Raw genomic sequence first — 27938 nt, 5'->3', positions numbered from 1 at the left:
AAAACTGGGCCCTTTTAAGAGACCATCGCACTAGTCGTCCTGCAGCATAGATAACCGGTGTAGCCATATAGAGCATTCAGGGCATGGCCCTTTTTTCTCTTTTTCTTAAGGAAAAAAATGTTTTTCTTTGCATTTATGGAATATAATCCAGTGGCCAAATGATACTTGTTTTCCAACTACAATTATGCATAATAAGCAGCAACCATACAGCAGCTGATACATCCCAAGCCTGCTAACAACCAGATCTTCACACTTTTCACCATACAGCTAGTTAGTTTGTCGTAGATCAAAATTTTACATACCCATCAGTATCTTCAAGACAACAATTGCCCTCCTATATCATTACGTCCTACAGTTATCCTATCTGTAGAAACCCTTGAGTTCATGCCACAAACAAAGCAATGTATCAGATGCATCATCATCCCAACAATCATTATTAATCCCAGAGATGGACAACAGGGTCTTTAACCACTCTTCATGGAGGGTGGAAAATTTAGATCTTCCTTCACTGGATTTGAAATTTTCACCAATCATCAATTTCATTCTTTGACTAGCCTTTGATGCAGTTTCAACAACTTGTTTTGGAATCCCTGCCATCAAAGCGACTTGTAATCCATAGCTCTCTGGACAAGCTCCTGAAGCAAGCCGGTAGAGAAATACCAGGTCTCCATCCCTATCGAAGGAGCATCCAGCTCTAGCCTTGAATGCACAAGCCATGTGTTGCAAGCTTACATGAGGATGAGATGCAAATTCCTTTGTAAGGGGATGGTAGTGCGTGGCAAAAAGCAAACGACAGCGAACCCTTTCCACAAGATGTCGAAATACCTTGAAAGGAAATTTGTGCATTGAAAAACATGTCATGGGCTAGACATTGGAATGTTTTGGGAAAATCAAAAACAAATGTTTTGACAAAGATGGAGTCCTCTGAAACAACTAGATCGTGATGCAAGCTGTGCTTTTCACCTTACAATTTGCTATTTTATGTCTAAAATAATCTTTTCATATGATTACCCATGCATACTCTTAACTAAATGGAAATTCATGTAGTTAAAAATACAACTCCGGGGTCTCACACACGGGGTTGTCCGATCAATTGATGCCCTGGCATGTATTTACATGTTGGAAATCTGGAGCTCTATATGTCAGCTAGCCCAGAGCATCTTCAGTCTCACACCTGCTAGTCTTTGAGCCCCCAGAATTTTATTTACTATTATCATTATAAAACATAAATAAAACTAGAAATGTTTGCTTTGTGACGCAATAAAGGCCAGGTGCAATAGCACTTTGAAGTGGTCATCCAACCAAGACCTGACTGAACTATCACCTGACCTACAACTTCAAATCGGGACCCATGAATAACTGAAAAGTGTTTTCCATCCCATGCAAGATCCGACTCCAAACGGGTTGCAGTTCTGTCAATTTTTACAGGCAAGTTCCAGAACTTTGTACGGAATGAAGTCGGTACTCATGAGACAGCTAGGCAGTATTCATGTAGTCGAATCACCTGAGTTGGATCTTTGTCACAACTATAGTACTGTACAGTAAGATCCGCTAAATAATGGATCTTCCTGATCTTGCTTTGTAAGATGGCATTTTGCACACAATAACCCCACAGAGCATATGCTTAACTAGTGGAAAAGACTACTTACAGCATAGGCAATTGCATATCCATCAAAAGTGCTTGTTCCTCTACCAAGTTCGTCAAGCAAGACAAGAGAATCTTGAGTGGCATTTTGAAGAACTGATGCTGTTTCTGCACATTCAACAAAGAAGGTACCTAGAAGAGACTAAATATTAAAAAGTTGAACATGATTCTGATCTCCAATAAATCGATGTGGAATAAGTTGTTCATGGTGCACTCACTTTCGCCTGACATGATGCGATCGGTTGCACCCAGCCGTGTAAAGATAACATCAGCAGGTGATAATGCGCACATTTCACAGGGAACATAGCAACCCAGCTGCCAATGAGGACATGCAAGTTCAACACCTGCCCCTAACCATAAAATACCTGAAGATTAAATGAACTGAATTCAGTTGTCTAATATCTAACCTGAGCCAGTATAACAGCCAGACATGTCGCACGAAGTAATGTTGATTTTCCACCCATATTTGGTCCAGTCAACAACAGTGCACAAGGATGGTGTCCATCTGAGTCTTGACCAAGATAAATGTCATTGGGAACTAGACCATCTTCATTTTCTGCAACAGCATAGGGATGCCATAAACCCTTCATTTGCAGTGTTGGTCCTTCACTTTCTCGGTGTGAATCTATGTAATCTGAACTAGCTGGCAGAAATACAGGCCTACTCATGGAACCATGCGATTGAAATGCAGCTTGAGCAAATGATTGGAGCACATCAATACAGTTCAGTGCATTGATGACCTGTGACCACTCAGTAGCCTTTCCAACAAACAGCTCAACTAGAACACCTAATGTTTCAGCATCCGAGTCCTTCACATCATGATCCTAGCAGTCATGATAAAATCAATATACTTAAGCCGAGCATCATTAAGCCGAGCATCATGGTATAATCAGTGGGTAATTCCAGTTATATCAGGTTTTTAAGTCACGATGAAGCATATTACACAAAAAGGAAGAGCCTATACAATTAAAATAAAAGAGTATTTATATTTAGGAACACTTTCAGATATTACATAATATTTTTTATCAGTGCACCCATCAAAAATCAGACTAAGCTGAAGAAAGAAGGAAATGATCACAAAATTAAAGAAAAAGAAATGCAAATACTGTACATCAATTTTCATAAAGCATTACTCATTGTTTTTAGTTAGATGGCCATTATGCAAAAGTATCTTTGAATTTAATGGAAGAAGCACTTTTACAAAACTTAAATACGGGTCTTTCACAGACTTTTGATATATTATATGCAGTTACTGGTAGGCATATTACAAAACAGCCATTAGACCATGCTTTGAGTTACATACAATAGATTCACTAAAAAGACAGTAAAAATTTCACCAATCTATAGTTAAGAAAAGACCATATGTGACTTAATACATGATGAGCAGCAATGTTATTGAAAATGTTGAGAAGGATCACTTTAAAAACTGGAAGAAAATGGTGCACAGAATTTTGATATGTATTAGCAACATCTCAGACAACTTATTTCATAACCGTGCAGTTTGGAAGATCCATAATGATATTAGCGGTGAAGACATTACATTCTTAAAACTTAAGATTTGATTTATACATTTATGCCAGTGATCTGTCGACCTCCAAACCAGAGGTAAAAAGAACATGGGAAGTCTTTTAATTAATGCCAGGTAACAGAAAAAAATGTGGCACAAAGTTCTGTATGGCAAACCTGATACTGTGGAAAATCATCATCCAGAGCTACTTCATACTGGTGAAGCAGTTCATCAAGCACACTGAGCATTGGAAGATTCACAATTTTTGACAATGATGAGATTTCATGGTTCTTTTTCTGTAGAACACTTAACAAATTTATTCCAACTCGGAGACTTTTGACAAGAGACCCAAATGCTTTGATCTGAATAGACCACAAAAATATGCATGTTGATATTAATAAATAACAATCTGTCAAGCAAAACAGAACTACCTGCACAATATTAACTGTTCCCTAAAATAGAACGTTTTAGTGCTAGAAAGATTATAACCTCCATTAAGTGAATCAATTCAAGGCAAGCACTATGATAATTACCGATCCACAATTATTATGATGCATAGAATAACCTGTTACCTGTCAGATATTTAGCTTGTGCTGACATCAGGGACTGAAAATAAGACCATGCATGTCACACATAGGCAAGACCATACATTTTCTTTACAAAATTAAACAGAAAATTAAATAAGAGAGCACACATTATGGTCATAGCTGCAAATGTGTGCATGTGTATGTGTATATACATGGCATTGAAGGAGGATGACAAACTGTTTTACCATCCATTCATCTTCCAATAAAAACATAGCAATCTCATGCCAAAGGAAGACATGCTTCTGATGACTATGCTTATTTTATAAGCACAAAAAAGAGGGAGGGAAATGCCAATCTGAACGAAGAAACTCTGCTTTCATATTTCAAAACTTTGTGATGACAAGCCCAATTTTCAATTTTCTTATCACTTAAAGAAACAATGATGGGTAAAATTCTCAACCAATTCCTACCAGATATGGAAGAAAACAAGGTAATCCATACTACATGGAACCTCAATTTGCCAAAAAGTACTAATGATGCCAAGAAAACATGGTAATCCATACTAACTTTGCAAATACTTCTATGCCCTTAAGTTCATTAGGAAGTATGAATTAGAAACATGTATATAGAATGACCTTGATAAACAATATCATCTTATTATTTATTTTTCATGTTTAAACAAATAGTATTAAAGATATAAATATGTTTTAGTTAAAATTATAACTTATTCTATATATATCCCACATCTCCTTTTTTCCTTTCTTGCTGGGTCAGGCACATGAATGCATCGGAATCCGACCTGCATCTATTATGCCCATGCAACACTCAAAACCAACCTAGTTGCAGGTTAGCTAAGCTCACAGTAGTTTCCTCAAATTACTCTATCATGTACCTAGGATTTACTAAAAATGGAAAGTAGAAGACAAATGAAGATATTTCCCGGACTACACAGCAAGCGAGCTGTAATAGACAGCACAATACCACATTGGCATTCATGTGATACATGCTTGCTGAGAAGACTAATGAAGAATTATGTAAAGCTAATTATGTTGTATAGAAAGGGGCAAATGGAGCAGAGACGCAAGAATGCTGAGGATGCAACCACCAATTAAAGGAAAATATGAAAATTACATTTTTATGCTAATAAAAGATAAGATTTGGTATTAATTAAAGTGGCTTTGCAATACACCATAGATCAGGGTACCTCATGACATAGACTTTGATATATGAATAAGAAAAAAAAGGAGGTAACTGATGAATACTTAATTTAAGTCACTAGAGATACTAAATATTGTAATAATTGATGTTATTTTATTAAAATTTGATGCTCTCTAGTCTATTTTGCAGGTAATTGGGAGTTTGGATTCATGACTCAAATTGGATCAAACTTGAGTGAACCAGGCAACCAGCTCCTATTCCAGTGTGAACACGATTTAAAGATCAACGGAGGAGAATCAATATGAAGATCCAAAGATTCTTATTCACGCTCCCACCTCTCTTTTCATGAAACCCTAGCCTCCCCACTCTATAAATAGCACCCCTAGCCCTTATTTCTAAAAACATCAGCCCCCTTGTGGGGATCATCTCCTCCTCTCTTCCATTAAAGCTCTTCCCTTTCTCTCTTCTAATCAAGCCAACCCTAAATTCTCTTCAAGCTTCTCACTTTCTCTCTCCCTCTTCTTCTTCTCCATAAATCTAGGGGAAGTACTAACCCTAGCACGACACCATATTCCTCCACAGATTCTTTCACATCCCATCAAATCTAAGAGAGGTCCTAATCCTAATGCCGCTACCCTTTCTCTTCTACATACCCGCTTCCATCAATCTTTCTTTCTTGGAGTTCTTAGACCAAGCCTTCCAGCCATCCTGCCGCTGTCTGCACAGAGAAAAACGAAGGATTCAAGGAGACATCCATCATCAGAGGCAGTAAGAAGATTAATTTGATTTAGTTGTCTTGTATCATAATTTTATTTCTTTTCTTTATGTACGCTTCTTTATTTGATTAATGAAAAATAATTTTATTATAATTTTCATGCTTCTTTCTTAATTTTTTACAATCTATTTTTCTTTTTTTTTGCGTTTTCGAAACAATCAACTAAGATCCCTGCGGATACGATCTCGACTCACCCTGTCTACATAGTAGTGAATAAGGTTAATTTTGGTGTGCTACGATATGCATCAAATTTTGACGTCGTTGTCAGGGATCTTGGCGCGATTGTTTTGAAAATAAAAAATAAAAAAAAATCTGTAAAATAACAAAAAAATATTTTACTACTTTTTAGATTTTTATTTCTTACTTTAGATTGCTTGACTACCTTATATGTTTTACTACTTTATATTTTTAGTTGATTATTTCCTTCTCTTATACTCTTGCTCTCCATACTTTACTTTGCTGATTAGTAGTGTTAATTTATTTTAATTGCTTAATTATCTTCTATTTATTATTTTTAAAAAATTTCTGCCTTATATTGCTTTTCGTATATGGTAGATTTACTATTTTATATTTAGATTTCTTTATTTGCATGCATAAAAAAATTTTCTACTTTCTATAGCCTAGTGGCTTACTGCTTTCTATAGCTTAGAATAATTTACTATTTTATATAATTAGTGATTTCCTGCTTCTTAAGTAGATTAGATTCTTTGCCTTTTATTTAGATTACGCACTACCTTTTATTCTTAACTGTGAAATTACTTTATTTGCGTAGTGAGTAGTTACCTTATTTATTATTATCCATTATTCCTAGTGATTTACTGTTTTCCATAGCTTAGAATAATTTATTACCTTAAAAGTAGATTTGATTTATTGCTTTATTTATAGGTTACCTACTTGCCTTTTAATCTTAGTATTATTTACTTTCTATTTAATTAGATTTACTAGATCTTCTAATATCTAATTAACTTAATTTAAAACTTACCTTTTATTTCTTCTTGCTTAAAAACAACATAATATAAAAGGAATACAAAGATAACACATAACACTTAACCAATATAAATAAACTAATTAAATTTTAAAAGCTACTTAACATGTTTGGACACTTTTTTTTTTGCATTGCATATTTTCATAAAAAAATCTTAAAGGCAAAATCTTAATCAACATAAGGTAGGGATTTCATCACCCTTCCTTGGCCCACAAACCACCATCTTGTAATCGTATTGACCTAAACCTCTAATTTAAAATCGATTAGACGTTGACCTCTCGAGCTCAATAGGACAAGGAACCCTAAGAGTTGGATCGAGTTAAGATTGGTCGATTTAATTGGTGTCTAGAAAAGTAGTTCAAAGATTACGTCCCGAAGGAAGGTGGTTCATTAATTGGTTCCGTTCGCTGACCTGACCAATATAGTTGGTACCCACCAACTTTACACTTACCTAGCCAGTTGAGTAGCTAGCCTTTTACTTGGAGTACTCAAAGGTGACCTTGGCAATTAGAAGCTGTCTAGATCTAGGTTAACCCTAAAATAGAGTTGATTTGATTGCATCACTTATCTAAAAAATAAAAAAATAAAAATAATTAAAAATAATCTTCGCATCTATCGTCTCTAGGTTTAAGACTCTCTTAGAATTCTAATCTTTAGAACTTCTCTTTCTTCCTCTTCTCTTTTTCTTCTCTCCTTAAAAAAAATTAGGAGATTATTTTGATCTAGACATAGATCTCTTGAAATCAATCAAGAACAATCCGATAAATTAGATCTGTGCTAGGAATATGAATTTCTACAGTAGAGATGATGAGCTGTCTCATAAATTAAATTGCCAGCCAGCTATTAGACACTCTCTACATCTTTTCTTCCTGCACAACAAGTTGAATGCCCAACTGTGCACCAATTTTTTGAGTTTAGATATGATCAAGTTCATCAAGATCAAACTCAAATAGCCTATGAACCAGAAAATAACCTATTCTTTAACGATTACAATCCAGGTTAGGGGGTTCAACCAAATTTTTCATGGAACTCATACCCAGTGGGCACAAAGATCTACGTTTGTAGAAGCATCCTATTACGACTTGTCCTATTCACAATATCAACCTTCTCCAACTACTTATAGCTCATCATTTGAAGAGAAGGTTCTGCAAGCACTAAATAGGATTGAAAGCACCAATCAGACCCTTTACTCCTCTATGCATCCTTGGCCAAAATAGAAATTCAAGTCGATCAATCAGTAATTACAATCAGTAAGGAGGAAAAAGAAGAGCTGATTAGTCAGTCTGAGAGTGATCCTGAGAGACAATACCTGACTAAAAATTTTAATATCCCTGTAATTTTTTCTGAACAATCGATTATGACTCTTCAAAATGAAATAGTCCTAAAACAACCCTGCACAATCAAAATGACCAGCACAAATAATTTGACTAAGACAGAAACATCTAGAGAAAAATTCGAATGGTGGGACTAACCAATTCCATCATTATCCTACTTACCTATCGCCCCCTTTTCAAATACCCTAGAATCACCCACTTCTTTTTATAAGAAAGATAGACAAATTGATGAAATAAAATTAATTGAGACTTTTCGAGGACCACAAATGAATAACATAATAAAGAAAGTTACACCCATAATTCTCTCCCAAGATTCTTTAGATCCCTGTTTAGCTCACTTCGAGGTGGACGATTTTGATGTCGATGGATATATCACAAAAACAAATGATCTAGTTGATATGCCCTACCCTAAAACTGCTCTATTTTAGATCGAAAAATATGAGCTATCACCTAATCTCCCAATAGCTCTCTTATTAGATCACCACCTACTCTAGAACTGAAGCCACTTCCTGACGCACCTACTGACACCCTTCTAGTGATCCCTAATCAGGAAGCCCAACTTGTAAGTATTCTAAAAATACATAAAAAAGCTGTTGGATGGGATATCTCTAAAATGAGGGATAATGATATTAAGATTTTTATGATTGATTTCTCTATTTTTGGCACTACTATCAAGGACTGTCTCCAAAATCTTTCTATGATGTTAAAACGATATATAGAGACAAATTTAGTGTTAATTAAGAAAAAGTGCCATGCTATAGACTGGGAAGAGATGATGCCAAAACATGCCATATTCGCGATAGGAATTAGAGTAGATCAGGTTATAATTGAAGAAACTCTTAAACTACCAACCCTAATCTCGATCCAACAAACACAATCCCTTTTCAATCATCAAAAAAATTATGAGAATATTGTTAGTCCCTGAAATTGCATGCTTGCCCAGTACATTCTATTGGTTCGGGCTAATCATCATAAGACACTCTATAGACGTTTTTCTGCCATGATGACAAGGCCTCCTGATTGGTCCTGTCCTTTTGACTCTTTGAGGGATGTACCCAAGTTAGTTATAGGAGGGACTCCCTCACAGCATCCGGCTGAAGACGTTAAACTTAATGCTTTTTGGGAAACAACCCAGCTTATGCAATATTTTTAGTTTTTTTTTTTTTTGTAGGAATCTCGAAAAAAATAATTAGCCAAGTTGAATCTTTATAGTGGAGTGGATAAGTGATGCTAATAGCCAAATTGGAGGGAAAGCCACGTTCACACCAGCTGAAATCAAGAACACACCACACCCAGCAATGAGGAATCTCTCAACAATGAATGCGCACATTAAACTCAGATGGTATCCTTCCTTGTTATATTTTATTATGATTCTCTTCTTTAATTGGGGATAATGAAAATTAAGTTGGAGGAAAGAATAACTAATTTAATTAAGTCCTCGAGTATGGTTAGAAATAATTAATTTTGTGCATATGAATTTTATCTCGATTTGAAGTTAACTAGGCACAATAATTATTGAGTGATTAACGGTCTAGATAATTTTAGAGATATTGAGGAAGAAATTATTAAAGATGCTCAATTAATGAGAGAATTTAGTCCAGACTAAATTTTTAAGTGATTCTAGAACCCTCTTCCCACCTCTCAATGAAGACTGTTTTTTATGGAGGTATGGGTGGAAAGATCGAGGTATGCAAAAAAAATTTTATTACAAAAAAGATAAAATAAAAAAAATTAACATTTCTCACTAAGTAACCGAGCCCCTTCGCCTAAGCGTTGTTCGCATCAAAAAGTGAGAATGTGAAGAAACCTCTTGTATAATCAGTTTTTAACTCGTAGTTTTTTTGACTCGAGTCAGTAAGCCTGAGGATGTTTTATACCTAATACCCTAAAGCCAATTGATTTGGGAGTCATTGATCTAAAGCTCACTATAAGAGTCAATTAGAAAGCTTAAGGGGTTAGGACATTGCACTGACTGTACATGTAAATATTTCTACAAAGAAAAAAAAAGAATAAGGAGATAAATTGTAAGAAGACAATAAACCTTGCTCACATCAAGTTAGAGGACTTAAAGAGTAGAGTGAAAAGTTGGTGAAAGAAGATTTTTAAAAATTTCTATGACTAATACTCAGCCATTAATTGGGTCGAATTGATAATCCAATGAAGTACCTCATTAATGGTCTAACCGGATATCCACTACAGTTAGGAATGTCTAGGATAACTTTTGATTCAAGGATAATTTGGTGCGCATACTAATGTATATATTTTACTCGAGAACGAATAAAATTCAAGTTAGGGGGTGTGATGAATACTTAATTTAAGTCACTATAAGTACTAAATATTATAATAATTGATGTTATTTTATTGAAATTTGATGCTCTCTAGTCTATTTTGCAGGTAATTGAGAGTGGATTCATATGACTCAAATTAGACTCAAATTGGATCAGACTTGAGTAAACCAGGCAACCAGACTTGGATCCTTATTCACACTCCCACCTCTCTTTTCATGAAACCCTAGCCTCCCCACTCTATAAATAGCACCCCTAGCCCTTATTTCTAAAAACATCAGCCCCTTGTGGAGATCATCTCCTCTTTCTCTCCTCCATTAAAGCTCTTCCCTTTCTCTCTTCTAATCAAGCCAATCCTAAGTTTTCTTCAAACTTCTTTCTTTCTCCTCCCTCTTCTTCTTCTCCATAAGTCTAGGGAAGGTACTAACCCTAGCACGACACCATATTCCTCCACAGATCCCTTTTTCACATCCCATCAATCTAGAAGAGGTCCTAATCCTAGTGCCGTTACCCTTTCTCTTCTACATACCCGCTTCCATCAATCTTTCTTCTTGGAGTTCTTAGATCAAACCTTCCAGCCATCCTGCCGCTGTCTGCACAGAGGAAGACGAAGGATTCAAGGAGACATCCACCATCAAACGCAGCAAAAAGATCAACTTGTTTTAGTTGTCTTGTATCATAATTTTATTTCTTTTCTTTATATATGCTTCTTTATTTGATTAATAAAAAATAATTTTATTATAATTTTCATGCTTCTTTTTTAGTTTTTTATAATATATTATTCTTTTCTTTTGCGTTTTCGAAATAATCAACTAAGATCCCTGCGGATACGATCTCAACTCACCCTATCTACATAGTAGTAAGGATAATTTTGGTGTGTTACGATACACATCAGTAACCAATGCTAAGATAAAACTAGATGAAAGTAATGCATTTGGACTTTTAGACTTTGAATGATGGGCCTACAATATGTGGAGACTAAGCCCTATCAGTCTGACTTTTGTGGTATTTTTGATGCAGCTGTGCTTGTAACTTAGTTCAGGTTCGCAAAATACTGCTAGTAGAAAAAATGTGGGGATGCATTCTTAGAAGCAGTGTCATTTATTCATAGTTGCATCATCTATAGATCTGCCTTCATGACTGTGTAAGCTTTATTGTTCTCTTTCACATATGAATATATATATATATATATATATATATATATATATATATATATATATATAAGTTTATTATCTTAATTTTAATTTTCTTTTTTGTTATTTTATTATGTAGCCCACTTGCCATGAATATTAGTAAACCTGGAGTCCTAGCAGAATCCATGGGCAGCTTCACATTAGGCCAAGTTGTAAAACTATGCTTCATAGCTCTACCGAGCCTTCTTGCTTCAGAGGCACCTTTCATACCATCCTCTTGCTCTGCTGATGTTCTTCATATTTTGCAAGGAATTTTGTTGAAGTTGAGCCCAATAAATAACATCAAATCCTTTATCAAACATGAGGTGATTATCAGAATATTATGCCCATGATTATATACAAGTCCCCATGCTGAAACTATGGAGAAACCAATAAACACTATTCATTGACAGAAAGCAAGATAAAGTTTCACATATCAAAAATGAACACACTGCAAGAACAAACTGGTCATACGCACACGTGTGATGATGAATATAGTCAAAAGGCTGCATGCATTCATGAAAATACCATACTAGAACCAAACAAGAGGATGTAAATATGTAAAGCATGACACGCACGCACGCAGAGAGAGAGAGAGAGAGAGAGAGAATCAACTACCCGTTGTTTCAGTACTCTTTCTCCAACCAAAGGCAAAAGGAGCATAGATGATGAACCAACAGTAGCCTTAACCCGTCCTAACAGTCTCTCAAGATCAGGAAGCCTGTGCAGATACTCAGCTATTATGTAGGTTACCCCTGAATCCTTTATTAATCCCTCCACAATATTAAGCCTATCCTTGATATCATCAATATTCTTTAGTGGATGGCATATCCACCTTCTTAAAAGCCGTTTACCAGATGCAGTTATGCAGTGATCAAGATATTTATATAATGTGCCTGGATTTGTGAAAAATGAACTTGGTAAGGAAATAGAAAATCTGCAGGGCATCTGAATAAAAAGTTATCAGCTTTCAAAGCAAAGAAAACAACAGACTAGGAAGTTCAGGTAACATTCAGGTTCTTACCTGACGGGCCACCATCAACATTATTGCTGAAGATCTCAAGATTCGTGAGGGTCTGGCCATCCATTCTTAGGCAACTTTTATATACATGATAAGGCAAAAGTTCCCCATTACGTAGAGCATCATCTAGCTGGTTTGAAACAGGTCAAGCATCAGAAGTTGTGAAAACCAATCTAAGAGCTAGAACAACCAAAACCCTTGGAAATAGTGATAATTGCATGTTATCCTTTCAGATTTCAATAATTACAATCTCCCATCCAATGGATGAAAGTCTCTACATGCATGACCCCATGATTTGGCTCTTTGTAACTCCTATAAGTAAATGGATTCATCATAATCACATCTTAAAACAAGAAATGACACAGCATCAACAACCCCATGAGCAGGAAAATGGAAGAGAAAAATAAGGAGAAGAGATGAAAGCAGGATCACTATTCAAGTCTCTTGAGTTCACCAAACCATGCCAAACTAGGCAGGTCAAGGCGTACCAAACCAGACTGGTTGATAATCAGCATGATCATTTTTAATATACAAAGAGGGCAAGCAGGTGAGTGGCCTCTCGAAGCTTCTCCATGCAATCTTTCTCTCCACAAGGCTCACCCTCTCTCTCCACAAGGTTCACCCTCTCTCTCCATGATCTCCCTTGGTGCACACCTTCCTCTCATCCCTCTTCCTCTTTCTCCCCTTATCTTCTCTCTCTCCTGGTTCTCCTTCTAGGGTTAGCATCTCTCTCTCTCTCTCTCTCTCTCTCTCTCTCTCTCGGTCTTCTCCCAATCTTTCATCTCCGATACACCTCAGCTTGGTATGGTATGTATTGGTATTGTACCAAAGCTGTCGCTGGCTTGTACAAGGCCCAATACCAGTTTGACGAACCTCTCTTGAGACTGAGGATATGTGTATGTATTAGGATTAGTAAAGCACTAGAATGATAAGGTTTTGCCCCAGAAAAGGAAAAAAGGAAAAGAAGAAATTAAATTAACTATCAAATATAAAACATCATCTTTTGAACTACCATCATCTCTTATGGGGTTGCACGTAGGAAAAGAAAGGGGTTGCATATAATTTTGCATTTCCAAGGTCAGTTTAAAAAACTAATCTAGGAAACTAAATGATAGAAAAGAAATACCATTGTACTCACCATTAGCCTAGATAAATGACCAACAAGTTCACCAAGAGCACAAATAATGAGATCATGGTTCATCAAACAATCAAATGCCAAAGACCATGAATTAGAAGATCCCCTGAAATATCCTTTAGAATGTATCAATTTTCTAACTTTGGAAGCATCCAGAGAGTCTGTGCCAGGCATTACAGGAGTCATTTGCACTTTAGTGGAACCTGCATTGTAAGAGAACACTGTCATAACATGTTTTCAGGACGATGTTTAATTACCAAAAAACAGTACTACACATCTGGGCTATCTCATTCAGGTTAGGGGATTCTTCTCTACCATCCGTTTCTTATTAAGGTTAAATAGTTCCTCGCAAATTCATGCAGGTTTTCATAGGTCTTCCACTCCTATCCTTTTCTCTAACAGACAGACCCAAGCCCACATTGCCCATCCTGCAGCAGGCATACATTGCCCATAAGTTTATACCACATAATAGTCAACCTGTAGATGGCCTTTATGTGCAATCCAGCCCCTCCTATTTCACCACACCTTCAGTTCAACATTTGAAAAACAGATTAAAGGAATTCTAAATGATATGAAACATACAACATAGATCACCTAACCAACAAAAAAAATGCTTGTGTCAGTACTAAAAGAACTAGAAACAGTGGCTTCTCCATTTTTTGAAGGAGAATGACTTTAAAGCTATCTAATAACATTAAGGTGCTGACCGCTGAGGGACTTTTTTTTCTAAAATACTTTGACACTATGAATATTTTTCATAAGCTCATGCTGGTACACTGTGGAACCTCTCTCACCAGTTGGATTTTGGTGAATTAAAGAGAAAAGCAGGAACAACTAAATCTGATAGATAAATGTATCCCACTAAATACCTTCAAAATGCAAACCATTTGTCAGCTTGAATGTTTAATGTCCAACATAGCAAAGAACCTTATAGAAAATCACAGCTAAGCCAGACAGAGAAAGTAGTTAAATGACACAACCCACAAAAGTATAGAGTATGCAAAAGCCCGAAAGAGTGTTGCACCGTAAAACATCCAATGACAACCTCACAAAAGATTTCAGCATAAACTAGACAAATTTGTTGAAGTGATGTGGGCGACAACTACAGCATTGTAGCTGAAATTTATCTGGAGATATGTGCTACCAAGAGCACCCATGCTTCAAGTTACAGATGACAGCAGCAAGAAAAATGTGATCAATATATTTAACAGTCATGTAAAGAAGAAAAAACATTTAAAATCCGGAACAAAATTTCTTTCACAATATTATGAACTTAGGACCACTGTTTGCAAACTTTCCAACAGGCATGTTCTGAACCAAATGTAAAACAATATTAATCATTTAGGAATTAGGACGATACTTGAAGATACATAAGGCATTCCATGTGTACAAAATATTCACAAATATTCGAGAATGCACCTCAGAGAACTGACTGTACACCAAAATGGAAGATCTTGATTTCAGATCTAGACCTGTAGACCAGATCCACAAGCTAGGAAGGAAAGGAGTCGATGGTAGCTAAAGTCAGTTATAAAATAGAGATGACCCAACACAACCAGGCCTGATGAAAGTATTATGAAATGTGGAAAATTAGCCATGCAGCTTACAACCAATACAAATACAATTTAAAATTGGAACCTGTTATGATAGTCAGGTTTGGTCCAATTCAAGATTTGAGACCAATGTGGATTGCATTCGGTCATGTTCAGCTCCAACCCACTACAAGCCCACTAGTACATAGTGGAAAACATCTCACGAATTTCTCTTTGGAGGTGAGAAGCTTTATAGAAACTCACAGAAGTTTAGTTCTCTGCTTCATAATAATTAGTGTCAGTTATGTCATTAATTCTGTATATTTCAGTGATCACCTGCTGAAGCATATTTTGTCAATGCCCTGTGAGTTTCTTCAGAGAGTCCTGCAAGTAATGAAAATTATGAGTTTTTAAACCTTGATCTCTAGCAACTCAAAGAGAAAACGTTTGTCTTTATACCTGAGCTTTCATAGATAACTTCCCTTGGTAAAACCTGCAAAACTGGATCCATCAATGCAAGTTCATTAGACCAAAGTAAAAAAATAATTGGTGAATAACAGAGCTTACTTGCATCAGCAAAGCACCCAAAGCTGCATGAGAATCATCATCAGATACAGAACCCACCCAGAACTTCAAGGCAGCATAATCCAGAAAAGCAAACCCATATATGGTGGAACCATTCGCTGAACTTTGCTTTCCCTAAATATTCAATCATAATAAAACCAAAGATAGTTATGCCAACCAAAAAGAAAAAGTGTTGTTCTAGACCAACTACAGGACATGATAGTGAACGATAGAACCATACACTGAACTCTGCTTTCCCTAAATATTCAATCATAATAAAATTAAAGATAGTTATGCCAACCAAAAAAAAGAGCTCCTTCTAAACCAACAACAGGCCATGATAGTTATGTATGTATGTCATGTGGGCAAGGAATTCCGTACCGGTTCGAACCGGCCGGTACATCCCATAATGAACCGGACCGGCGGGGAACCGAGACAGTTCGACCGGTAAAACTGATATACCGAAGGAGGAAAAGGAAAACAGAGAAAGAGAGAGAGAGAGAGAGGAGGAGAGGGAGAGAAAGCCCTAGCCGCCAGAGGCCGACGGTTGCCCGCTGCGGCCACCGAAGGGCTTCTGCGATCCGATTATTGTCCGATAGGATTTTTACAAGAGCGAGAAAGAGAGAGAGCTCAGAGGGGGAGAGCGACGTACCAAAGGACGCACAGCCGGCGGAGGGGCCGTCAGTGTTTGCCGGGTGACCGCCATGGCCACCGAGTGGTGGAAACCGCGCAGGCCAGAGCTGCGGCTATAAAACAAGGGCCACAGCCCATGTTCATCATCCTTTTTAAAAATGAAGATGAATAGTGAAGCCAACAATCAATTTGCCGGCTTCAAGTATTTCGGACTTTTTATAAAAAACTAACCGTGAAACAGGGGCATCGCCCCTCTTTCATGCCTGCAGTGTAGCACGAGCAGAATGTGCCATCCGACGGCCAGCCAGAGGCTGTCCGACGGCATCTCCGACGGATTCCCCTCCCTCCCCCCTCTATTTCTCTCTCCCCCCTCTCTATTTCTCTCTCTTTCTCTCTTTTCCTCCTCCCGATTTGCTTCCTTTGCCTGTATTGGTTCGCACTGGTCCGGTCTGATCCAGTACAGAACTGTATCGATCCATACCACCCACCAGCCGGCATGGATTCCGGTATCAGTCCGCGAACCTTGCATGTGGATAATCGTGATCTTGCATCACATAAGATTGAATAACGAGCATTGAACTGCTACAAACACTAATAGGGTGTGGCCAACTAATGACCCATGATAGCCAAAATTTAACACCAAAATTGGTAGTGAACAAGTAGAATAAGGGTGTGGCATTTGAAAGAAAGAACTGAAGCATATAAGGTCCTGCATTCGGAGTTGTAAAAGTTCATCTGAGGTTCAAAATGCAAGTGATAAACAACAGGAATCAATTAAAGGGCTCACTGCAAGAAGTCTGCAGTGTACTCTATATAAGAAAAAAAATCATGGGTGAAACTCGACTACATCTTTTACATGGTGTAGTCTAATGGACTGGTGAAAATGTTGTGATTTGTATTCCCAGAAACTTATCACAAAACTGTGCTTGAAGCTGTTGTAAGCAAAATATTTGAGAATTTATAATGGAGCTTTACTGGATTCTGCATTCAACTGTATGGTGATGAAAGAGTCTGTGGTTAGCTTGATGAAAGAACTGATGGTAATCTGTATTGTAGTTGGAAGTTGAGAGTATACTGGCAAGAACTTAGTGTACTTGTTACAACAGATGTTTAGATTAGGAGTTAGAAAGTACCTGGACCAGGATGGTTTCAACCATAAGTCAGGGCTAGAATAGCTTGACCCTTGAATTCAATCATTTTCATACTTTAGGGTCTGCATATTGTACGCTTAGAAGCCTATGTTGAGTTTATGTGTTTCTTGTCATAAAGTTCCCACTCTTGATATGGTTTTCTCAGGATAAAATGTATACATGCAGTTCATTTAGAAAGTCAGTATTGTTCATTTGGTTTCCTAAAAGATAAATCATGTACTGCAGGATCACAAGTTATTGCAAAAAAAATAAAAATATACCATTCACTGCATTCCTAGCTATAAAACCTATACTTTATGTTATTTGTTGCAATCTTTGCTGGGCTTCCATGCAATGGCTTTTAGATATGTGCTATCTTTACAACTTCAAAATTCTTTGCAATAATCCCTTCTGTCGAATCCAAAAACCATCTTAGAGCAGTGCGAGTCAAATTTCAGGTTGAAAAAAAAAAACATTACCTCGCATTTTACTATGTTATCATAATTTCCAGATTGTGTTCATTTTAAATCTTAGTTCCTAGAATCAGGAGTGGGAGAGCGTGCTGGGAACTGGATACTTTAGGAATACTTTCAGCAAGGAGGTGCTTAGGAAGTGGAAACATATTCAAGAGTCCCAGAAGATTCTAAAGCAGGTATGCTGGCCATAGGTAGAAGATTTAGACTAGTAAAGTTTGAAGCTTTGGTCATAATATTTATTATCTAATATAATATATAAAAGGAAGGACCAGGTTGGTGATCTTTTGACAAGTGGCATTCTGAGTGTTTACCATTATTTATTATAATTTAATAGGAAGGACCAAGTTGGTGATCTTTTGACAAGTGGCATTCTGAGTGTTTAGCATTATTTATTACAATTTAATAAAAAAATTTATATTAATCATTAGGAGAAAGAATTATTTATTAATCATTTTCAATATTAGACCAATTAATTAGTTTCAATTATTATTCTGTTTAGTTTTAACAAAATATACAATTTTTCTTTCATATACTCTCCTCTTTTTTTGTTACCCGTGCATCACACGGGTTTTAATATCTAGTTTAGCTTAATGCAAATCTCCACATCAATTTATGCCTTCTTACTTCTACATCTAAGACTTCCAAATTTAGTGAAACAAGCATTGAAGATTGATTGTATAAGTCATAAACACCTAACTGTAAGGTTAATTGCCCTGCCCACCAACTGGAAATTTAGATCCAATGGCAATCTCTTCTTTCTTGATGTTGATTCACAGATGGCAATGAAACATTCCCAAAATTTATCACTTGGTTGTATCACACTTCCAACCACTATAAATAGGAATAAGGCCTCTGCTTAACATCAAAGAATATCATACATAGAGAATGAGTTAGACAAACACTTGAGACGGAATTCCATCAGAAACATGTGGAACATCATGTTTGGCAATCTAGACGGGAGAAACCACAGAAAATAAATAGGGATTTGCTTGTCCCTTAATTATTATTACTATTACTATCATAATTGCTATTATTATTATATTATTATTACTCCTTTTTTTTTAGGGAGGGGAGTCCTTTTAGTGAAGTTGAAAGAAATTAGAAACATATATAAATAATGTTTCCTGCCAACAGATGAAGTACCTGGCAAATTGTCAAGTACATTCATAAACAAAGTACATAATAATGGGGAAAAAAAGAACAGCACCTCTTTCAAGGCAAGAAGGTGAACAGCATCTGGTCCCATGCTGCCATCAGTTATAGTGGATGGTGTTGAAACCTCAACTAATTTTCTTTGGATAACCTGAAAAAATCACATTCATAAACATAAGATAAATACAAAACGAAAATACATATCCATTCCATCTAAGATCAAGCACAAAAAGTATCTGAAAGAACCAGAATTTGAAAGAAAAAAAAGCTCGAAATATAACTCTGACAGGCCCCAATGGGCTTGACCAGTTAATCTAGTTTTACAGCCAGAGAGTAGCCATATTGTAACTATTCATTCATTACTGCATAAAACTGAATTTCTTATGACTTACAAGTCATGAATAATGATTGAACAAGATAAAATGTTCATCTTACAAGTCCTATTAACCTAGAACCATGGTATTCCATGCTGACCCGAACCGACCGGTACACTCTGTACCGGCAGAAAACCGGTTCAGTTCAGGCTAGTTTTTCGAAAAATGATCTGAATCGGACCGAACCAGTCGGTTCGGTATGGTATCGGCCCAAACCACCCGATACCAGACGGTTTGGTCCGGTACGATATGGTACCGATTCGGTCCGGTTCGGCTTAGTTTTCTTTCTCTTTTTTTTTGGCCGTTGGATTTTTTTTATTGTCGGTACGGTATGGTACAGTACCGTACCGACCGACAACCGACACGAGTTCTGATACCGAGTCCGCGAACCTTGCTTAGAACAATATGAATATGTCAACTCAACAAATTCACCACTCTCCTTCCAGAAGGTTAGCAAAAGCCATACTTCCAAATGTAATATTTAAATTATCACACAGTTTATTGGAGTTCCTAGATCAAGAGAAAAAAGATGGCCCGATGCATGAGGCTCCCAGTATTGCAGGGTTTGGCGAGGGTCGAATACATGCAGCCTTACCTCTGGGTGCAGATAGGTTGTTTTCATGTGTCAAACCCATGACCTCCATAGGTCATGATAGGGCAACCTTACTGTTGCACCAAGGTTCACCTTATTCCTAGGTCAAGAGACAATCTAAGGTCTTAAGGACTCAAGTCATCTGCAGAATCAGAAATTCTGTAATAAGAATACCCAGCTTGATTCTTGGAACTGAAGATAAGGACTCTCAAGCTTCTGAGTTCTGACACTGAATTGCATTGGTTTCAAGTTGCAACATTGCTCCTCATTTTTGAAGACTAGTCCAAGTCATAAGGTGTTGATTGAGAAATGGTGTTATCGTATATCTAATCCTGAATGCTTTAAGAGCTTTCTTATGTCAGTGCTCACAAGCTTCATCCAAAAACACCACCACGTGACACGAATTTCCCACTGCATGATAATCTTCCATAATTAACTAATTTACTACTGGTTACGGAGAGAGATCCAAAAACCACAACAATGAAACCTTGCATTGAAGAAGGATGCATCCATAAGCTCAGCAAATACTTACAGAAGCACTCCCTCTAGCTTTGGCTTGGTCGGAGGTCTCAAGTTGCTCCATTCGTCCAACTTTATACCTATGATCACGTGAACAGTTATAAGCAACTGGCAAAGAATAGAACCACTAAGATGCATGAGCTGTAAAGAATACATTTACATGTTACATCAATTCTTTTAATGCAAAAGGGACAATAAAGAGAACTCTCAGAAGAACTCAACTTTGAAGGCTAACTTATTGGTAATTCATCAAGAAAAATTTATTGATACAAACAGACCAGAAAATGATCCAGCTCCATTTCTAGTTGTAAAAATCTTAATCTTCAAGAACATGTCATTTTTATCGCCAGATGATACAGTGAATTTAGAATATGGTATTTTATATGTAGCATCTCTGGAACTCCACTTAGTCACCAACACACCAAGTTGGCCATTTTTAATCAGAATCAGTAAACCAATCACCTGCAGTCCCCACAATCAGGTACTGGTCATAAACACCAGGCTTTTGGTAATTAAGTTGAGGCCATGACTCGCCCCAACAAGACCATCAAACTCCATCTTCCAACACCCTTCCAAAGCTGCTGAGCATGCTTCCTCCACTTCTTGCCATGCCATAACCACCGATGAATGTCCATCAACCATCCTCCCACCTACTTAAGCTTGCAGCCGCTGCTAGCAAGCAGCAAGCGACAGAGAGGCTGAAGCAAGAACCAGATAGAGAGAAGGACAGATAAACCTAGGAGATGGTTTTCTATTTAACATTTCTGCAATAACATCATATTACAAAGTCAACAAGAAGAAAGACTCATAGGTATCTACTAAGAAAGCAAGCCAATCTGCCCTAGTCAATGCTAACAGCTGTGAGAAACACATTTATGCATTATACGTACATACATTCATACATACATATATATATCTGTGAGTGTACATTTGCGTGTACCATCTATATATGTGTACATCTGCATCTACTGCACTATGGCAAACTATGTTTCCAGTTTTAATTAACATTGAAGTGGTGACATAAATATGTTTTTGTATATACAAGCATAAACTGCACTGTAGCAACCCTTAAAGTTCCTGATATTATGATCACCAACCAAAAAGCATATATTTGTGATCTGTTCTTGCACAAATACTCTAAAAAACAGTGAGATAACAATTGTAGAAAGCAACAAAACCAATGTCCTCACCCCCGAGCAATAAGCTTCTGAACAGCATCATCAATCCCAGCCTCAGAAATGCCAACCTGTAAGAATGATAAGAGATTCCGTGTTCCCAGCAATGACAGATTAATAAAATTAAAGCTGCACAGTAACAAGAGATTGAAAACCAATTGATAGAACCAACAAAAAAAAAAGGATCTAGACATTATTGACGTCTTCAACAATGTTGAGGTTGCCCGTATTAATTATCTCAGAACAAGCTCAATTAGAGGTGCTCCAAGACAATACACTTAAGTAAACAGACATAACCTGTAAACTTGAAATCATTTAATCAGTTAACCATTTCATGGTATTAGTCAAGGCATTCTACTTACATTTTACTTGTACATTAGATATAAAGAGACAAGGCTAGAAACATACAGGATTAGATTTTCAGACCATAATGTGCAATCCAATTTACTGACCAGGGGGTTTGAATCCACAAATAGAATATGATTCGAACATAGAAAGAATGGTAACATGCCAAACAGGAGATTCGCAGCATCATGTTCAAGATTAAGCTTGATGCCAAACTCTATTTCTTGCTGTAAACACTAACCAGTCCCAGTCAAGAAAGCTGGGCTTACATAGAGATACCAACCTGCATATCTACGGTGGTTGCATATCAACAAATGTCAACCTAGTATCAAACAGTACTGGATTGTACTGTTGTTTATCAAATAATATATGTAAACATAATGATAAATATAGAACAGCATGATTTTCTTTAAAAACCAACCTTTTAATGTACATGTTTTCTGTTATTTGTTTTTCCTCGCGGATGTGATTTTGGTGCAAAAGAGTAAAACAATAAGTTAGCATTGGAAGAACATTAGCAAAAATTGCAGAAGAAGAAAACATGGAGGCGACACAGACAGAGGTCAGATAGCAATCTGTAGTCACATATAATATAGCACAAGAAACCCTCTTTATTGGATAACAGTTTTTGAAAACAAAAGAAACAAAAAATCATTAATGCAAAATCATTTCTGGGTTGCACCTTTCCAACCCTCTCTTCACACAGACAAGAGCAGTTTATGACATAAAAGATTAAAAGAAAAATTAGAAACTCATCTCCAAGAACACATGCACAATTTTCATGATTTGAATTGTGAAAGAAAATTCTAATCCTTTCCAAGTCCAGTTAATTATGTGATGATCTCAAATAAAACCTCTGTATGCAAGGGAAAAGACAAAATACATGAAATTCAAACATAATGAACAATCAGCATTGAAAATTTAAGTTTGTTTTCTGTACTGATGACAAGGTACAGTCACATATGTTTTCTTTTTGAGGGAACACAGTTGTATACATTGTTGACAGTGGTACAAGAAAAGCAGGTAACTCTGTGCCCTTTGGCTTCCAAAGCTTCACCAAAGTTGTGGAATAGCATACCGTCATTGTTTTCGTTATATAATGACCAGTGGGCATCATTCCAAGAAATGGTTTAACATTAATTTTTGAACGACCACAACAAAAGATTACCATGTGGTAATGCAGATAAATTTCAGAGATGATCATCAGCAATAAACTTGCGAACAAATCAAGAAAATATATCAAGTTGCAAGGAGAAAAGCTTCGATAGCAACAAGAAACAAGCAATCTAAGACAAAATTTAACAACTGCAGTTGAATTCAAATGTACAGAGAAGATAAGACTATTATAACATTATGACATTAAGAAATAATAAACAAAAAAAAAATGGGTATGAAACTACAAATAATATAACTATGCCTGTACAACACAAAACGAGCATTGCCAGCTTACCTGTCTGCATTTACCTACACCACTCATAGTCATTTTCCAGTCAAGCTCCCTCTGGCCAATCTCAGCATCTAACTCATACAGCTCATAAAACTTCCCCTAAAATTTAAAAAGTAAAAGATTACGTTGCCATTAGAATATTCTGAGAAACAATGTGCCATATAAAGAAGATAAGCATGTTAGAAGAATTACTAGCCTTTCAGAATCGAAAATCATGAACTATGGCAAATGAATAAGCATAGAAAGATATTATGACCAAAGCAAGCAAAACATAATTTAGGTGTCAATGATGGGATTGTAGAGCCATTAAAAAGATGGATGGGTATATAACAGACTTCAGCCACCTGAACGTGGCTCAAAACATGAACAATGTGATCATTTCTTTGCCTTTTTCTCTTTTTTTTTTTTTTTTTTTTTTAAGTTCATGTACTAACTGAGATAGGACATTTCCTCCAACACCTGCTCCTTAATGTTCACCTGCACACATTGAGTATTAAGTGAAACAGGAAAAACCAAAAACCTTGCTTGGAAAGCAAATATGCAATTATGTAGGAATGATGTATTGGTGCATCAAAGGATCACAAATGTGCTTGCGAATGTGTTAAAGAACAGCTACCCTGGAGCATTCTGACAGATCCTTGGGGCATATCTAACAGAGCAGTTCTTTAATTGTTTGAGACAGGCAAGTTACTAAATCCAGTTATTCTCACGAATATGGAAAACAACAGCTACCACAGAGTATTCAGACAAATTCTTGGGGCATGTTTACTAGAGTAGTTCTTTAATTGATTGATACAGAAAAGTTATAGAATCCATTTTACCCTCTGCCAAAACCTGACGTAAACAACTTAGATATGTTCATCATGCAGAGTGCCCATCTAATCTTTAAGATGAATAGACCCTCAGAAGCTACAACTACAAGCATCATATGGTGTTTCTTTCTTTGACATTGAAACAGCAAGATCAGCTGTAGTTTACTGTAGAAGGAACTCAAAGATCCAATCTGTTGCTACAGGGAAACCAAATAATTATTAGCATATAATCCTCTATTTTAAATAGCACAAGGTGCAGCCATCTAAATGAGATAATAAGAAAAAGAAACTCTAATTAGGACTGCTTGAGCAAATTACAGGATTTAGAAAGCATATCTGGTGTGACTGATAACGGAACTTACAACTTTGAAGAAGAGGACAACATCCATGTATTGGCATTTCACACTCCAATACTGCTTTTGAGATGCTGACATTTTCTTTAATGCATCAGGTGGAAGGTACAGTGTTCTCTTGTCATAAAGTGGATCACTTGGCCGTCTTCTATTTGCATCTCTAATAGCAGAAGGATTGAGCCACTCAAACTTGCTAGTCAGACTTTCATGTACTTCACCACGAGTCTTTTGTTCAATCACAGAATCTTGAATTGATTTCAACCTTTTGCTAGAAGACAAAAGGAGAGAATCATATTTATTTTCACTATCACAAGGATCCTCCTGTACCCGCTTTAAACGAGGAACAAGTGGCCGGGTGGCAGGGGTTTCTGGCCCCAAGACATCTGAGTGCAGTTCAAAATGCAGAGGCTCCATCCCTTTGGAGTCATCTTTAGACACTAAGTAATGATATTTTGCATGCTCAAGGGACCGTGTTTCTTTTTTCACATATCCATGATCTTCTTCAAGGGTATCAGATTTAAAATGAGAGCCAAGGGAACCACTGTCATCTTGGTTCCTGCAAATTACCAGGAAAGAGTTTAGCATAAATTAATGGTAAGCTTAGGCACGTATCTGCATAAACAATGTTTTAGCATAGATACACAATTGTAGAGAGTTTTCTTGCAAACTGAATTTACAATAGATCCATAAAGGAGCAAGTAGGAGGTTCCTGCAAATCACCAGGAAAAAGTTTAGCATAAATTAATGGTAAGCACGGGCACATATCTGCATAAACGATGTTTTAACATAGATACACAGTTGTAGAGAGTTTTCTTGCAAACTGAATTTACAAGAGATCCATAAAGGAGCAAGTAGCTCAGTTTTAGTGCTGGGCCAGCACAACCACCTTTCCTGCACTTCTCATTCTCTAATCTATAAGAGTGTGAAATGCTTGCACAAGACAAGGGTAAAGCATTCCAAGTCAAATTGTGATCACATACCGAAGAACATAAAATCTCCTTCAGGTGAAAAAAAGAAAAGAAAAAAGAAACTAATGGTTAGGCAAAAACAGAAACAAGCTGACCAGTAACTAATAATCTGGTAGCAGAATATGCCTGTGTTACTTTATGATGGTAAGCATTCACATTCAGATTACAAAAATGATTCAGTTAGAGTTCATACCAGAGATTTGTTTTAAAATTGCGATTTTAAAATTTGTTAAGTGCTATGTTTTAATCTTTGAGTGTATGCCCTACCATATTTACTATTTAATGCAAAAAGAGTATCAATGGCATCATGGGGACAGAGCAGTACCTATCAGCCAACATTTCTATGTATCTTGTTTCTCTTAAATTTTATTCAGCCTTAAATCTTCGCAGAGATAAACTAATATCTCAGTTCAATAGTTCATCTCATTATAGGTCAGGATAAAAACTGCAGATATGCTGTCATTGTCCAAGATGAACTATTGAACTGAGAAGAATCTGGTCAAAAACCAATATCTCATGCCTATTTGCATAGGAAGTTTTAACTAAAATATGCAATAAATCCAGCAAAAAAAAAGACTCTCAAAAAAAAAAGAAAAAAAAGTTTATGACGATCATGTATCCTTATTAAACAGAGCAGAAAGAAAGCATTTTTCTTTCTTATAGATCGTCTTTCCATAAAGAAAGGGGAAACCCTAATTTCTCCTGGATCCCAACAGAATTGAACACAGTGATAATCGTGGGTCAAAGAAACACAGATATGAATTCAAGCCAAAAAAAAAAGTGTAAATCTATATCAAAACTTGATGGTTGAAGACAATTAAAGGAGACACAGGGCTTTGGAGGGATGCATTAATATCTCTGCATTCAAATGATCTAACACTCAGTGGAATGTTGAGGAGACAATGAGCTGCCAGATCTCAATTTCCTTGACTTGCTGCAATTGCCTTCCCTCCTGAAGCTAGAGTGGCTGAAGTGTGGCAGGAACATGGTTGGAAACTGCAACTTACCCAGGAACCCAAGAACGACCTTGTAACTGGAGCCTGTTCCTTGTATGCTATGTTAAGAAAGCAGAGAGTAGATAATTATAAAGATGAAATTCAATAGAAGTGGGATAACAAAAGTGTGCTCTCAACTAAGCCAACAAACAATATGATTAATTTCAGAGGCATTTGGAAGACCAAAGCCCCTCTCAAATTCAGGATCCTCAACTGGGCTTTACACAAGAACAGACTGCCAACCAAAGAAAACCTGTTCCGCATAACCATCCTGATGAATCCAAGATGAAACTTCTACTCATCCATTCTTTGACTGGATCTTCACCAAGGTCTATGGACTGAGATCTTGCACAGATTCCGAGTCGTAGACAATCACCTGGAGTATATAGAGAGGAATAACAGGGTTTTGGGAAATGAAATGAGAGGAGCAGTCAAAAAGCAACTAGGCGAGGGGCTTGGTCTCTTATTTCTGATTGGATCTCCAAGAGGAGGCGAAAATCCAGGTATTGAGACATGGAACTCTTGAGAGAGTCCCCTTCCCTCATCTCCCTTCCGACCATCCCTCTCTCACCACCATTCCAATCACTCGTTGTATGTTCGGTATGTATGCCTTCCCATTCTGGGAAACGGTTGCGACTTGTAACTTTTTCTTGTCTTAACGAAACCGATGGGAGACCATCTTTTCTTTAAAAAAAATATTTGCAAAAAAAAAAACACGTCGGAACATAATTTGTAATCCAAGCAAAAAGATGAGGATAAACCATCAAAAATAAGCCAAAAAAGATGAAGAATAATTGAAAAGGTCCAGAAGGAGATCACATAAAACCCTAGCTCGGTACAAACGTCATACCCCTTACTGCTGCTTTCCGATCTGCCTTCCCTGGTGAATTTATGCATGATGCTCGAGAATGACCGGGTTGCGTTCTTGTGGTCATCGTCGGTCGCCGGAACTCCCGCCGGGAAGATCGGGCGGCGCGGCTTCTCCGGCGGAGTGTCTGTTCCTTGGATCTCCGGCGAGGGTTCTTTCAAGGGCTTCTCCGCTACGGAGGAGCTCCGCCGAGGGTCTTGATTTGCCGCCGACCGGCGGCCGAGCGTGTCGGCATACGAAGTAGGGCCGCCGGTCCGCTGGTTTTCCGGCGAGGGCTTGTGAAGGAATGAGAGAATGGACTTCTGGCGCTGCATCTTTCCTTTCCTGAGGACGGGGACAAACGATGGGGCCGAAGGGAGATCAAGAGCTTTGGAAGGGGGAACCTGGCCTGGAACCTTTATACACGGTGGGTGGACATGGAGGGTTTTGGCGGCAAACCATACTGGGACGCGATATGAC

General features: G+C 37.1%; 1 protein-coding gene across 2 annotated transcripts; it reads right to left on the bottom strand.

Annotated features, from left to right (window-relative positions):
- Window positions 1-151: 151 nt before the first annotated feature.
- On the bottom strand, window positions 152-27938 carry LOC105040286 (DNA mismatch repair protein MSH7). Of its 2 annotated transcripts, none has more exons than XM_010916750.4 (17): window positions 27462-27938; window positions 24658-25204; window positions 23487-23582; window positions 21707-21762; window positions 20530-20596; window positions 19087-19182; window positions 15644-15775; window positions 15536-15569; window positions 15413-15460; window positions 13548-13747; window positions 12413-12539; window positions 12007-12284; window positions 3329-3514; window positions 2053-2469; window positions 1864-1960; window positions 1650-1777; window positions 152-825 (listed from the first exon to the last, which is right to left on the bottom strand). In XM_010916750.4, the coding sequence occupies exons 1-17, from the start codon at window positions 27791-27793 to the stop codon at window positions 361-363; spliced, it is 3306 nt and encodes a 1101-aa protein (XP_010915052.1). In that variant the 5' UTR covers window positions 27794-27938; the 3' UTR covers window positions 152-360. The 2 variants fall into 2 exon arrangements, 1 of the variants encoding a protein (XP_010915052.1); XR_002164317.3 differs by having other exon boundaries at window positions 767-825; window positions 1650-1787; window positions 27462-27935.

Source organism: Elaeis guineensis, chromosome 3 (assembly GCF_000442705.2).
Source record: "Elaeis guineensis isolate ETL-2024a chromosome 3, EG11, whole genome shotgun sequence".
NCBI lineage: Eukaryota > Viridiplantae > Streptophyta > Magnoliopsida > Arecales > Arecaceae > Elaeis > Elaeis guineensis.
Note: the sequence above shows the minus strand (reverse complement) of the source record. Positions and strands in the feature narration are given on the sequence as shown.

Excerpts from the sequence above, each read along its gene's own strand:
- LOC105040286 (XM_010916750.4), bottom strand. The coding sequence starts at position 27,793 with ATGCAGCGCCAGAAGTCCATTCTCTCATTCCTTCACAAGCCCTCGCCG. Across the intron at positions 15,461-15,535 it reads AGTTATCTATGAAAGCTCAG|GACTCTCTGAAGAAACTCAC; the intron begins GTATAAAGACAA and ends CATTACTTGCAG. Across the intron at positions 1,778-1,863 it reads TCGCATCATGTCAGGCGAAA|GTACCTTCTTTGTTGAATGT; the intron begins GTGAGTGCACCA and ends AGTCTCTTCTAG.